Source organism: Pteropus vampyrus, unplaced genomic scaffold (genome assembly GCF_000151845.1).
Source record: "Pteropus vampyrus isolate Shadow unplaced genomic scaffold, Pvam_2.0 Scaffold109, whole genome shotgun sequence".
In the NCBI taxonomy this organism is placed as follows: domain Eukaryota; kingdom Metazoa; phylum Chordata; class Mammalia; order Chiroptera; family Pteropodidae; genus Pteropus; species Pteropus vampyrus.
This window is the reverse complement of record NW_011888890.1, coordinates 133,540-149,300: the sequence shown is the minus strand read 5'-3', so window position 1 is coordinate 149,300 and position 15,761 is coordinate 133,540. Positions and strand designations below refer to the sequence as shown.

General features: G+C 35.4%; 1 protein-coding gene across 8 annotated transcripts in view; it reads left to right on the top strand.

Moving 5' to 3' along the window:
* MPDZ (multiple PDZ domain crumbs cell polarity complex component) overlaps nt 1-15,761 on the top strand; it is a 131,344-nt gene that overhangs the window by 96,070 nt on the left and 19,513 nt on the right. For 4 of the 8 annotated variants that reach the window (XM_011365285.2, XM_023533689.1, XM_011365288.2 and 1 more), the window contains 7 exons: nt 1,756-1,854; nt 2,588-2,659; nt 4,911-5,073; nt 6,884-7,080; nt 8,219-8,310; nt 8,529-8,619; nt 10,722-10,802. In XM_011365285.2, the coding sequence (XP_011363587.1) occupies nt 1,756-1,854; nt 2,588-2,659; nt 4,911-5,073; nt 6,884-7,080; nt 8,219-8,310; nt 8,529-8,619; nt 10,722-10,802 (795 nt within the window). The remainder of the gene's footprint in view (nt 1-1,755; nt 1,855-2,587; nt 2,660-4,910; nt 5,074-6,883; nt 7,081-8,218; nt 8,311-8,528; nt 8,620-10,721; nt 10,803-15,761) is intronic. The other 4 variants (XM_011365286.2, XM_023533690.1, XM_011365290.2 and 1 more) reach the window with 2 other exon arrangements.

Below are 15,761 nucleotides of genomic sequence, written 5' to 3'. Positions count from 1 at the left end.
CTGTACTGCTTCTTAGTTAATAACATTTCTGTTTTTATCAGCCTTTGGAACTGATAAAACAGAAGTTGTGTCATTGATTTTTTAATGAGAAATATAGTCTGTTTCTATAAATCTTTCTTTAATGATAGAGTAATCTACCACTTCGTTTGTTGTGTTCATGCTGTACTTTTATACTCTGCTCTCAGGGCCAAATTCTAATCCTATAAGAGCTGGAAATTTATAAAAAAAAATGAAAGCAAAACAAAAAACTAGAGCTCTTTCAATATTCCATTTCTTGCCTTTATGTTTTTGTTTTATATTATTCTACAGAATTATAAAGGAAATGCAAAACCTAAAAAATCCATGTATGAGGATTAGAAATAATCTCCACCTTCTGTAGTGTTTTTTCCAGTATATGTTTTTAATCTCTGCTTAGTCATTTCTTCCACCTTAATAAATGATCACGTTCCTTGGCATTTGTGATCTCTTTTGTAAAGCAGGAGTTGACATTTTAAACTGAAAAGTTGAGATGAACAGAAATGTCATTGTGCCCATTTCTTTTTCCCGTCTTCCTTCTGTAGGAAAAACATTGCAAGAAGAGCAGATTGAAAGGGTAATGTGGCATAAGCGTTAGTACAGGCGTACTGAGTGAGGATAGAGTCTTTCCAGAGTGTTCTCCCATACAGAGTGGTGTCACATGACAGCTTCTCTCTACTCTTGATGCTTGCCAGTAGAGCTTCTTTTTTTTTTATAGAGAAAAGTAACACAAACATTTAATTGGAGCCAAAATGAATTTTAAATGTCTGCAATTTCCCCTGAAAGATACAGTCAATAAAAGAAAAAGATAGCGGGTATGAAGAAGAGAAGAATTTATTGTGTGTGCTAAGGAAATTACTTTTATTTTTTTTCTTAAACTATGAAAATGCTAAATTATATTTGGCAGTCATCCTACCTTTAATATGTATATTCAAATCCAATAGTCCTAGCTCAGTATAGCACAGGCAAGCCACAAAACCTATGAGAAACGCTATAAGGCAGAACTTCAAATATTATCCAAAGCCTCAGAAATTCCCCAATAATGTGGGAACTTTTATAAGAAATTTAAAATATGTATATCAATGTTCCTACCTCCACAAAAAGTAGACAGAAATAGAGAATACCACTATACAATGGTTTATTTCTTTAAATCTTATTGATTTCATTTTTTAATTAAAAAATACTACTAATCTTAAGCAACCTTAATATCTAGTCAAAGTGTGAAAAGTTTCCCAAACTGGGAAACAAAGAAAAAGATTAATGAAGGTTACCAACAACCTAACAGACAAACATTTAATTTGTATTCTGGAACAAGTAGACTATTTTTTGTTGTACAGAAAAAGCATAATTTGCTTTTAAATGTACATTAAAAAAGCTTTTATGATTTTAATTTGAAACACGTTTACTGATATACGTGGAACATATATTGATACATAAGTGGGCAAATTACATGTGCATCTGTCTGTGATAATGAAGACATTCAGTGAAAATAAATTTGAGATCCATTTGACAGACTCATGTCATGTGTGGTTTGTGGCCAGATTTAGATTCAGGTGTTGATTGAGATCACTAGAGGTAAACCTTTAGTTCTAGACTGTTTAATAGATGTTGTTATTAATTACTAGATATGACAAGATCTAGTTTCACACAGTTATGTAAATCAGTAAGTACTTTGTTCTTAAAACTGAATTGTTTTGAATACATTTCTTTGCGCTCAGCGCCTCTTATGTTTCCTTTTAGAAATCCCCCTTGCCTTCTTTGCCGCACAACCTTTACCCTAAGTACAACTTCAGCAGCACTAACCCATTTGCTGATTCTCTGCAGTTCATCGCTGATAAGGTTGGATAATGCCCATTGTCTTGCCATTGCCTTTTGCAAATGTTTTGTTCTTTGTTACTGCTGTGCCTTTGTCCCAGTTTACTGTTTACTAAATTAGGGCAGAGGAAAAACAAAACAAAACTTGTGTTTAGAGACGGCATGCAAATCCTTTCTTAAGCACATTTTCTTGCCAGAGCATATCCATTTTTATAGCTGAAATTAGATGGCCCTTCTGAAGAGTAAAGGAGAATTATGAGTCAATGCTTTTACTGTATTTTGGTGTGAGTTAAATTTTCTGATATTTAAATTTTGTTAGTTGCCAAATGTATGAACTACTGTCACACATAATTTCTTTAAAAACTTGTATTGTGTTAACTCCTTCTCTGACTTATACAAGGTGATCTTAAATGCTCTCCTGTGAGTTAATCATGCCACTAATAATTTTGTACCTGCAGTAGTTTGTTGAATATTCATACAGTGTGTCCATGAAAATGCCTGAATCAGGAAACATGTAACTGTTTCAACATTTGTATATCTATACTTGGCTAATCCTATATTCTGATGAAATTATAAGTCCAAAATTTAAACAAAAACTTTTAAGAACTCATATACTATAATGTGATCATGAAAAGGAAGAAAGCTGTTAACAATTTGTTTCGGGAAGCATTTTATGAATATTCATTGAATTTTTGTGTTGTTGTAACATGGATAACCAAAGATGCTGTATCTGAAGGAATGTTTTCTATTACTGTAGGAATTACAGAATTCAAGTAGAATTATCTTCCGTTGTTCCCCAACTAACCCTTTTGCTCCCACACCATTTAAGGTTTGTCTTAGTGTGAAATTTTCGTAAGTATGTGTGTTACAGTGTGCTCTGTGTGTACATTATACTTGTGTGTGTACATGGCATGGAGTGTTTTCCAGTGCACTTTGCATTTTTGCCAGTGAACTAAACAATCTTTGTTAAAGAGTTATATTTTCATTAACAAATTTTAAGAAATGTCAGCAACAAGCTAATTTCATCATCTCAGTGAGAATGAGGGTTTTAAGGGTAATAAAATAGAACACCTCATTGCCCCTTCAGTAAATAAAGGCTTGTATTAGTTTTATGATTAATCAGGTATGTTAGGGGACCATTTTAGTTTACTCACAGTATGAAAATGTGCCTAAATAAGATCCTGAGCAGTTTTTAGACAAGCAGGTTTTATTTGTTTGTTTTTAAAGAAAATAACAGCTCAGAAAAGTTATGCAGCAAGTAACATCTATGAAATTTGCATTCATAAATCTATTAGTTATATTTAAATCAGATTTTGTTCTACTTTTTAAAAGTGAAATGGGCTTAATTCATGCTTATTAACACTTTCCATTGTTACAGAGAAGTAATTTTTTTTTATTTTAACCAGAAAAATTCTAAACTACATATTCCTTCCAAAATTAGTATGCTTAATGAACCTTGATTCTAATCAAATGAGAGTTTTTGTTGTTGTTGTTGTTTATTTGTTCATTTTTATTTGAGAGTTTTATGGTACAGATTTTGGAAAGATAACAAACATGTTGTTTGCACTAGTAATTTTTGTCTGTTTGGCCAGTGGTGTGTAAACTGAATATTTTAATACAGTACATTTTGTGACTTGAAAATCTATTGCCCCTAAGTCTCTATCAATCAACTTTCCTGTGATTGCCAGAAAAATAGTAATTCGTTGTTTATTACAGTTATTTTGAAATCCTAAAGTGCATTCTGAGTCATCAAAGAAAGATCACATTCAGTGCCATATAGTTTTAGTCTTAGGTATATTTTCTGGAATTCTGATTCTTGACACCAATTAATAATTCCTAAGTATTTGTGCATGCCTGTCATTTAGCATGTTCTATAAGAAGTTATCTTTTAAATCCCAGTCTTTCATCCAGATACACACATATAAAATGGGATATATCAGATGGATATTTGTGTAGAATAAAAGTAAAATAAAGGACAGGAAAATGTAGGTTCAAAGCATCAGGGACAGTGTCATGCCAGGGTTAGAACTATAGCTGACTGTCTCTGACCCTTGAATTCGGTACTATCTTACTATAGAAATTGGAAGAGACCACATGGTATACAGAAAAGTGCATAGGATTGGATTAAGAATTAAACAAAAAGAAATCTGGTGCCACTGAGTGATTTTGAACAAAATCTTTTACTTCTCATAACTTCAGGTATTAATCTGTAAAATGAAGAAAATGAACTCAGTGACTTATGGTCCTTAATACTTGTTTGATAATCTGTAATGTAAGAATTTTATGATACCAAGTCCTTTTTCTGAAATAGGACTTATGTGACAGCAAGTATACCACACTTTGGGTTTATATGACCTATTGTCATATATGTCATTTTCTCATTTACCTTGCGAGCTGTCTTTGCAAAGGTATGATAGTGTTGTCCCTTGAAACTAGCCCCTCAGATCTGAGTCTCTGTGCTCTGTGCTAACAAGCTGGCTTCCCAGTAGATGAACCTGCATGTGTAATGCTCATTTTCATGGATTTGTTGAGTAATTTGAAGAGAGGATTCAGCTAGCAATTAAAAAATTATTTATATATAATCTCACTAACAAGCTTTGAACTTGTTCAATTGTTTGATTAACTTGTTATTTTTTTTTTTACCTAGTTTCTTGGAAGACTTTTCTAGACCCCCCAAATCTTGCCCAGACTCCTGCACACTTACAATAACTTTTGAATGAAAATTTTTTCCCAGAAGGAAAAGCTTGTAGTTTATCATCCTAAATTATTTAAACCTTCAAATTAAATAGTTCATCACCTTAAAATACCAAATAACAATAACAGTTTAATGAATTGTGCTCTGAACATATCAGTTTGTTTTTGCAAACTTACCTGAATCCTGTCTACCATTATATATATATATAATACACACACACACACACACACACACACACACACACATATATATATATCCATTATTATGTGTCAGATATTTTAAAGTCAGGGTTTTTTTTGTTTTGTTTTTGACATTACTACTTTTTTCCCTTAACTTTTTCTTCCTAAGACTACACATACCCACTGCATTCTTCTTGTTCCCACAGGCACCCAGTCAGTCAGACTCAGAGCCAGAAAAGGCTCCATTGTGCAATGTGCCTCCACCCCCTCCTTCAGCATTTGCAGAAATGAGCGATGATCATGCACAGTTATCTGCAAGCAAAAGCTCAGAAGATGTGGACAAAGAGGATGAGTTTGGTTACAGCTGGAGTAAGTTGTCTTTTTGTAAAGCATTTAATTATAAGAGGTATTAAAATACCTCTGCATTTCTCGGGACGTATGCCCTGGATGACTAAGGATGTTTCAGCTTCAGTTATAAATACTGTAGTTTTGTGTTGGGGGGAAAAAGAAAAGTTTGTTTCGCTTGAGTACAGCACACATTCCGGAGGCATGAAGTCATTTTCCTCCCGTCCTTAAAGTCTGTGTTCCCGTTAAAGCCCACTTTGTCATTTCTATGAGAATTAAAGAGGGCACTCTCAAAAGCTAGTACTGGATCAGCCACATTGTGGTCTTGAACAAGTCATCACCTCTCTCTAGGCCTCAGATTCCTCATCGTTAAATTTGTTGTTGATATTTTGCCTTGAATTTTGGTATTTTCTGTACGAAGACGTTAACAGTGTAATTGTCGAGGTAAAAACTGTGGTCATTTGGCAAGTTGTTTAACCACCTCTAAGTTTTAGCCTGGTAGTGTATCTCTCTTTTTAAAATGCAGTTCTTACCTCTAGTTGCTAAGATGAAATTAGATAATATCTGAGGAGTGCGAAGCACAGTGAATGGTGATCATGAACAGTCGTCTGCCGGCAAAAGCTCGTGCACAGGAAACTTTCAGAAGCAGCTTATTAGGGTCATTGGGGTGTCTGTTTTCCAAGGAAATAAACTATTTTATAGGGAAATATTAAAATTCAGCCAAAAGCTATAAATTTGTCAGTACTTTAAAAGGTCTCATTTAAAAAATATAATTATTTCCTTTAAGAAAGCTATGGCATATGCTTTTAGGAAATACAGAATGTAAAAATTGTGTTGCTAGATTTGAGAGGGATTCAGGAAATGGCAGTTTATGAAATTGATACAGTTAAGAATCAATATAGAATATATAATATCAGCCATATAATAACATTTTTAAAGAGATAATTTGTAAAGTTTACAGTTCTCAATCTATTTTCAATGAAATTAGAGTATACTGCTAATCCATCATGGTGGCCAGAATATACTCTGAGGAAAACATGAAATTGAATGTCTCAGGTACCTATTGTCGTGTCTCAAGCCACCCCAAAACTTAATGACTTAAGAAAGTAATTTATTATTAATCTATCAAGGTGCCGTAGTTGACTGGGTTTCGTTGAACTGGGCCCCCAGGATGGCTTGCTCACATGCCTGGCATTTGGCGTTGGTACTGGCTGATTGCTTATCTGAGCCTGTGGCACCTAACATTTGGCCTTGCATTCTCGGATTAAAGAATAAATGCTACCTCCCGAACATGTGAGATGGGAGATACAAATGGTCTATTTAGAACATGTGTCCGAAAGCTGGGACAGGTTCATCGATTTGTCCTCGCCTAAGGGCTCTGTGCATTAAGAAAACCCATTTCCTTTATTCTGGGTATATGGTCCAAGCAACATGATGTGACTGACACATAGTATAGATTTCTGTATAGGAGAAAAGCTTCCACTGACCAGTGAAGACAAATTCTCAGGAGTTTCTGTTCTTTAAATTAAATTTCTGTTTTAGTCCCAGTCTGAGAGTTTGCTAATGTGAATCACTCTTGGGCCTGATGACACCAGGTAAACCGATTAATCGGATTCTGTACTCTGCACCCTGCATATGAAGAAATTCCTTAAAATTTGGGTATTCCAGGATACCAGTTTTGATGCCCACGTGGCCAGTCTGTTTACTTTTTAACTGCCAAGAATTATTTTGGTACAAATAAAGTCCTTTCAAGGCTATTCTAAATAGCCTTCTATAGTAAAGCATATTTGGCTGTGAATTAACTCAATACCTACGATTTTGTTGTTGTGTGTAGAGAATATCAGAGAACGTTATGGAACGCTAATAGGCGAGCTACATATGATTGAACTGGAGAAAGGTCGTAGTGGTTTGGGTCTAAGTCTTGCTGGGAACAAAGACCGATCCAGGATGAGTGTCTTTATAGTGGGGATTGATCCAAATGGAGCAGCTGGGAAAGATGGTCGATTGCAGATTGCAGATGAGCTTCTAGAGGTAAGTTCTTGTGTAAAGTGCTGAATTGACTTTCTCTCAATTGGTTGGTACAGTGGAATCATCAGTTTCCAGAAAATCCACCTGGGCCTCATATGGTGACGGAGGAAACGATCGCTTGCCTAATAAAATAGATGCATTGCAGCAAATCTGGCTCTAAACCAAATCTCTACTAAGTAAAGCCCATGTTCTCATTAACTTCCATTAAAAGGTCATGACTGTGCAGTACCAGAAACAATTTTTGCCCCGAGACAGTAATAAAGATCACACTTCAAAAACATATTTTTGTGTGCTGCATTTTTAGGAGCTTTTGAAAAGCCAAGTGACCAATCACTTCCCAGTAATGAGACTGACCCACTGGACATTCTGGAAGCTAACTCTCTAATGGTAGAAGTGACAGATGTTGAGTGCATTGGGGTCAAGGTTAAGGATAAATAATGAAAAAAGTAACTCAGAAAAGTTTGCCAAACAAAATTAATTTGTGAATCATACTTCATATTGTTGAGAATTGTATTTGCTTGTTTTGTTTATCCTTGCCTCCTATAGATTGGGATTTACCGTTTTTATATTGCCTTAAAAGTCTTCCCGGTACCTTGCATGTTTCCCTATTGGCTAGGAAAGCTCAGTCAGCAATGGCAAAATGACTAGATGACTGGCAGTTTCCATTAGGTACTGTACTACGTAGGCACATTCTGTTGCCCAAATCCTGAATCTACTGGCATTGCTTCTCCCAGTGGCCTATGCCTAGGGCTTGAGCTTTGAGACTAACTAGAAAATATAACAGTAGGGAATTTTCCAGGATGCTTCAAGCAGGTCACAAGTGCTTCCAGAGAGCCTTTGCTTTGAACAAAGCATACTGAAGCCCAGAGCCTGCTAGAAAATTCACTGTCTTCTCTCCTGCAGTCTGTCCAAATGGTGCCTCTTTAGTCCATAGAGATCAGACTATATGACATCATTTTAATGTTGGCTTTTAACATGAGGTTTTCTTTATTCACCATCAAATTCAGATTCATGTTCTAGAAAGGAAAATATATATAATACTTTAGAGGAAGAAAAATGTGCTTTGCGTTAGCTAGATAGAATGATAAAATTTTACATAATTAGAATTCTGGGCTTAGTTAATGATATTTATTTCTCATAGATCAATGGTCAAATTTTGTATGGAAGAAGTCATCAAAATGCTTCATCAATCATTAAATGTGCCCCTTCTAAAGTAAAAATTATTTTTATCAGGTGAGTATTTTCCTTTTCTGCTTTACTAAATACTTTTTGTTAGGCTTTCAATTCTGAGTTCTTTTGAATAAAAATAAAACGTTTATAAGCGTGTGACTGTTGTAGTTCCAGCTCTTTGGAGTTATAGAATTTTCTCTAGTCCCTTCTGAGTCTTCAAGTAAAAGAATGAAAATAATATGAACCATTATGGTATGATAAGTCAATGCATTTTCTTTTAGGAATAAAGATGCAGTGAGTCAGATGGCCGTATGTCCTGGAAATACAGTAGAACTTTCATCTTCACCCTCAGAAAATCTTCAAAATAAGGAGGTATGTAGCTTGTATCTGTTTCCCTGGGAAGATGTGATTGATATTAATTCAGCTAACAATGATAGAACCCTTATAAAGCTATCAAGGATAAATAAGTCATAGCCTTGGCCCCCACGAGTTTATGGCCAAATACAAGACACACTCATGTAAAAAGCATACCCCTTACATGGCTACTAGTTGGGCTTGCATAGGGAATAATGGAAGTAGAAGGAGAAGTGTCAGTTCTGCTTCTGAAGAGAGAGTGAGAATTAAGACTTTATAGAGAAGATTACATGTGAGATATATGTTGGAATTAGAAGATGTGGGGGCAAAAACATTGTAAGCAGAGGGCATAGATTAAGGAATGGCATTGCGGTTTTGACAGATGCAGAGAATTGAAAATGTAGAGTGTACTGAACAGTGGGAAATGGAATGGGGAGCTGGCGAAGAAAGGGTCACTGAGAAAAAGATGTATATAGAGTCAGATCATGGGAATATAATGAAGATTTTTTCTTTGAGGCCACGTTGTTGGTAACTCAAATAATGAGAATGGTATTTCTAAAAACTTCCCTGGAAATAGTGCAGAGAAAATCAGAGGTTGCAGGGAAGAGAAGTTAAAGAGAGTAAAAATTATCAGAATAGTAATGCAGGAAAAAGATAATGAGGTCTGGAACTAATGCCAAAAAAAAAAGGAATTGGTTACATCAAATGTTTAGAATCCAAACTGACATTACTTCATCCCCAACTAAATGTATTCATTGAGGAAAAATGAGCAGTAGAGAATTTGTTTACCCAACAAATATTTATTGGATTTCTGCCTTATACCAAGTACTGTTCTTTGGGCTGAGAATCGGCTGGTGAATGAAACAGATAAGATGTACAAGCCTTCCAGATGTCTTACTTGGTGACTTGATGGATGGCTGACTTTTACCAAAATAGAAATAAATTAAAAGAAGAGATATTTGTAAAAATAGAACACATCTATTTGAGGCAGTTTATGAATGAAGTAGAGGTATACTTTGGGACATTTGGTCTAGAGATTAGAACTAAATCCCCATAGGTGCAGAATTGGTATTTGTTAGTCATGGAAACATTTAGAGAGGAGAAGAGGGGCAAAGTCAGAATTATGTAATATCAACAGTAAGGAGGAAGGCTAAAACAGAGTGGTCAGAGATGATGAAGAAGAACCAGGCAGGCATGTTGCACAGCAGCTGAGGAGAACACATTTCAAGAAGTGTATATTCTGCAACCTTGAATGTTTCAAAGAGGTCAGACAAGATGAATAAAGAGAGTTCATTGGATTTGGTAATTAGGAGATTATTAGTGATTTTTGAGAAAGCGAATGATGTGTAAGAAATTAGGTAAAAGCAGTGAACAGAATGAACAACAATTGAGTTTTTCTGTGGAAGTTATGTTTTGATTTAGAAGAGTTTTGGGTACGTGTGTAGGATGAATAGAATGAGTAGTAGGGAGCGAAAAGTTTAAAATTAGAGGAGCCACGATGATTAACAGTGAGAGAAGGCATAGAAACAGAAACACTCTTCCCTAAATGAGTATATAAACATTGGGCTTATTTATACATTAGATAGATGTATTAATCATTGTCTCATTTTTTTCAGTAAACTGAGTCATTGCATATAATGATGAACTGAAGCAAGTGGTTTTTCATGATTACGAAGGAGAAAATTTTATTTTCACATGAATTGTACCAAATATGTCCCTTAAGAAAATGGAGTATTTTAATAAATTTCAGATAAAACATTTGCTAGCTCCTAAATTTACTCGATGACTAATACAATAAAGAATAATGAATGGTACCTCTGCTGATGTTCAATGTTTCAGTGAATTTCACTGTTTGGTAGCTAGGTTGCTACTAGATTTCATTATAGAGTAAACCCAAACAGTTTGAGAACCACTTTGTGTCTGTGCTCTAAAATAATAGCAGTCTAATCACACCTAGTATTTTGCAGAGAATATACTATTCATAAATGTTATAAAATGTTAAAATAGTAATAATGAATTACAGTATGTGAAATAATTTTAATTATGTAGCCTTTATATTTAAACAAACAAAATGCATAACACTCAGTTGCCTATTTTGCCATTTCTTTCCCCTCTGTCAGACTGAACCAAGTGTTACTACTTCCAGTGCAGCTGTGGACCTCAGTTTATTTAAAAATGTGCGACATCTGGAGCTTCCCAAGGTAAATCTGCTTTGAATTGGAGTGAAATAATATTAGTACCTTCACTTCAGTATTCTACTTCACTGGCTCTCAAAAGCGTAGTACCCAGACCTACAACATCGGCATACCTGGGGTCTTGTTAGTACAGATGCTTGGGCCCACCTTGACCTACTGAATGAGTAACTCTGGGGGTGAGCCTGAAGTCTGTGTTTTAGTAATCCTTTTTGGTGCTTCCAGTACCTGCTCAAGTGTGAGAACCACTATGCTAATTGATATTTTAACTGGGACCTAGCTTTTCCTGCCTTTATGGTATACAAAGGTATGAAATTTCATGGTCCCTCCTTTGATTTATTTACTAAGGTCCTGCTATGGGGGAAATAAAAAGAATAAAGAAACAGAAGTTATGGTTTATTTTTTTCTTCCATAAAAATGAAAGCTCAGAAAACTAGAAGTTTCACTGGTAGACATTAGTGAGGTATTTGCTTTTGAAAAGATCTGAAACTTAGGTTCAGATGACCACTTTAAGAGGTGTTTTGCTGTATAGAAATCTATAAATGCTTTCAGGTGCTCGAGGCTCATGCTAGACTGCAGGTGGACAGCGGATGAACAAGAGGGTAGCAGAAAGAGCAGTGAGGTGCTCTGAGAGAAGAAGGGAGGTGGGGTGGGAGGATGGGAGGGTATTTACATGCAGTGCTACTAGAGGCAGGCAGTCTGTCTGGATTGAATCCTTGCTTAATCAGGTACATACTCGACACACTGACCTTCCTTTGCCTCAGTTTTCTCACCTGTGAACTGGAGATGTTAATATGATCTTTAATATAGGTAATTGTAAAGATTAAGTGAGTTGTTTATAAAGTGGTTGTCATAATGCCTGGCACATCGTCAGACTGTTAAGCATTTAGAAGGAAAAAAATACTGTGACTTTATTGATTTGGTTTCTTTTTTCACAACAGATGACTCTGTACATACATTTAAGAAAAGTACTTCTTATGGGCAATTTGTCTTGTATGCAGAGGAGAAAGACTGAAGTCGTTAAAGCCTTTTGCCTTTTCTTCCAAGAAGTTCATACACTTCAGTTCAAGAATCTTCCTTTCTGTTGCCATTTAGGAGAATACCTTCCTCTTTCCCATGTTGATTTCAGGGCTGAGTTCCCTTTTCCTCCTAAATCTTGACGTCTGAATTTATAGTATTTAATGGTGCAATTATTTCCCTATAATTTGTAAATTATGAAACATTTAAATATATGCTGGAGTCATTGTAACAAATGCTTTTTTTCAATCCCAGTTTATGCTTATCTTTAGAAAAGTCCAAAATCAGATAGTTTTTTTTTCTTGTATACTTTGATGGCATTGATGTAATTTATTTACCTAGGGTTTAGTAAGTACTTCAAGGATATAACAAGCGCCCGGGAAGTCTGGGGGGAATGAACTTCATAGACAGAATGAAGAACATTTCAGTGTTTGAGCGCATAGAGTTAAAGACAGACCTCCTGCGGGAGGTCAGTGCCCTGGCTTTGCAACTTACAGGCTGTTGTCTGTGACCCTGGGCAAGTTTATTAATCTGTACATAGTTTTCCCTCTTCCAGATGGAGATAATAATAGTACTTACCTGAAAGTTGTAGTGAGAATTGAATATATATTGTGAGAATTAAACATACATGTATTTAGAGTTAAGTACGTGGCACATGTAAAGTATTGCCTGTTGTTTTTATTATTGTTATAATTATTTGGAAAGAATAAGCTGCCTATAATTATTAGGAAAGAAAATTCTAATAAGAATAGGAATGTCCGATAGCTCTGTGGCACTGGTTTTCTCTAATGCTTTCTCTCCCTGCATTATGCCACCCAATTAAGGTATTCCGTAGATGTTTGCATCATCCTAATCCCATACTCAGAATTTTTTAAAGATTTCCATTTTCAAACCAGATAAATTCAAATTCCTTGGCCTGGCATTCAGCAGTGGGAGTAGACAGAAGCTGGTTTTGTCTGACAGAAGCCCTTCTCACATCCTGAGTGATCTTCAATAAATCGCTTGGTCCCTAAATCCTATTGGTCCCCACTTTCCTCTTCTGTAAATGGGGCTGCCTGTATCAGGGTGTTTTGGAGGGAAAGGGGATTGTTTAAGCTAATAAGCAAATTTGCTTCATCCTACGGAAATAAAATAAAAGTTGGTCTCTGCCTTTAGTCTCCTGCTGATTTATTCAGCAGGCATCTGTTATGTGCACTTCCCTTTTCTCTAGAGGAATCCAAGAACTTGTAGAACTTCAGACTCTACTGCCCACAGAAAGCTTCCATTTATATGGAAATTTCAAACAAATCTAAAGCTCAAGTGACTGAAATGTCTTTATTAATAAAAAACCCTGGTGACTAAGGGAGAATATTTAAGAATCTTTTAAAATCAACTGACAGAAGAGGCCATCAACCATGATTTTAGGTGTGGGCTTTCTGAGCACCTAACTTCTTGGGGCCTCAGTTTACTTTCCTGTATGATTGGGGAAATGATAATACCTTTATATTAGAGATAATTATATAAGGATTAAATGAAATAATTTATATAAAGCACTTATCACAATGCAAGTTATTATTTTCATTAATATTTTGAACCACGAGATTCCGAATGCTTCACAGCATTCTTGAAAACTTTGAGAAAGCAGTTGCTTAAAATGACATGTTAAATTACACTTTGTTCTATAAGCCCATACACTCTGAAACCCATTATTAGTTACTCTTGGAACAAAATTCAAGAAAGCAAAGAAGGAGGAATTAATTATCCTTCTAACATTCATACCTCATCTGAAATCCTTTGTCATTTATCCTATCCTGTATTTTTAAAAAGTATGATTATTTGAAAAAATAATTCAGTGGTAAAGTCACGTGTGCGTGCATTGTGTCATTTAGCAACCCTGTAAGATTGCTCTTATTTTCCCCACTTTTAACAGTTTCCATAACTCAAAATAATAGGGCTAGAACTTAAACTCCAGTCTTCTACTTCCAAGTCCCATTTTCTGTTCTCTGTCACAGTTTGTGATTGGGCACCATTTACCTTTCTAAAACCCCTAATATTTCTTGTATAAATCATCTGTTCAAACTGACTTGAAACAATAGCCCGTGGAGATTATTTTGAGAATTCACCTCTCCTAACCTTTGCTTATATCACTTGGGATGTTCTTCTGCTTTTAGCTTATGTAAATTCTGCATAACTCGAGACCTAGCTTAATCTCATCTCTGTTTATTTTGAAATATTTCTTCAATATTCTGTCCTTTATGATGCTTACTATTAGTGTCTGTCTTTATTGGTTGTTTAACCATGCACACCCAAGGGCATGTCTCTTGCAGTAAACTTACATGTGGGAATATTTTCTGTACATCTAAATCACACATTTGTTGAGAGAAGTAACTCTTACACTTTCCGTTCCATAATCTTATATAGTATTGTGTATTATAGTACATTCTCAGTATGTTGAGGGCAGAAGATTGAATGAATGCTTACATGCAGTGTATGCACAAAGGAAAAGATGATATGATCAGGAGTCAGGAAGGAGAGAATAGTTTTTGTACTATTTCAAAATGGGAACTAAAGAAACAGATCATGTATAGTTCTGACTATTTAGAAACTGTCTTGACAGGTCATTTATTTTTCTTTTTAATCCATTTTTTAAGTGGGAAAAATATAAGTATAAACAAAAGTTTATAGTACTCACTGTACTAGTACTTTCCTGACTACAGTTAAGTGAATAGACAATAATAGAATCAGGTCTCAGAATTGAGTACATACAATCATTGTAGACATACAGCATTACTTATTCAAACAAATAGTTCTTCATAGTAATAGGAAACACCATTAGTGTGGAAAATTCCAAATAGAGGGTCACTAAATTATTTACATTTTGGTATTGGCATCGGGATTTTGTCCATTTGGTAGCGCATTGACCTTATTATTCATTAAGCCTGATTCTTTGACTGCCGGATTAGGGTTCAGGGTTTCAATATACTATCATGTTCACAGAATTTATCTAAAGTAAATTTGATTATAACCTGTGGAGTTATTAGCAGAAGGAATGTGTGTATTAAAACAACCTTCTTGTCATCCAGCCTTCAAGCCATTCTTATTACACTTGGTCCTCACAGCAACCTTGCTGTTGCAAGTGTTATTATTCCTGTTTTTCTTATATAGGAAAATTGAGGTTTAGAGATGTTAAGTGGTTTGTCCCAATTTCTACAGCTAACCAGAAAGTATATTAGAACTGAGCTCTGCTCACCCTAAAAGTGCAGTTTTGTCTTGCACACATAACCAATTTCCTGGAAAAAGAGCGGAGGTAGAGAGATGCACAGTGACAGCCTGAAAGTCATCAAGCATTAATAATCGACCCCAGAAAAGCCACAATGATGATCATTTTTTAAATGGCGGTGAAGCCTTATGTCGATGTCATGATGATGACCCTAAATGCCGAATGGCAGCTCGGCTCTCATGTACACAATTCTGACGAGATTCCCTTTTCTCTCTTTTGGTTTACATTTCCCTAGACGGAAACACTGTAATGGAAAATGTTGCTATCTCTAACCAGAATGAAAATGTTCAAGACCCTATGTAAAGTTTATGAATTTAAACATGAAAGAAAGGCAAAAGCCAATATTACTGAACATTTGGTTTTGATAAAAGAAAATGTGGAAAATACAAACAAAGTACATATAGCTCTCTAGCCTTGGCACGTTTTCAGTGCAGGTCTTTGGGCTCAGAGTCAGAGCATTTTCACTCTGCACCAGAGCAAAACACAAGTCTCTGGAGAAAGAGCTCTGTGTATTCAGCCCCAGAAAGGACAGAGCACGCAGCAGTAATTTCAGTCTGTCTACTAATGGAAGAAGGGCGCAGAAGGGGTAAAGGGACCAGTCTTGGTTGTCATTTTAAGCTGTAGGTCAGAAAGAGGAAGTAGGAGAATACTTTGATTTTGAATAAGTTAGGCCAGTTACACACAACTATATT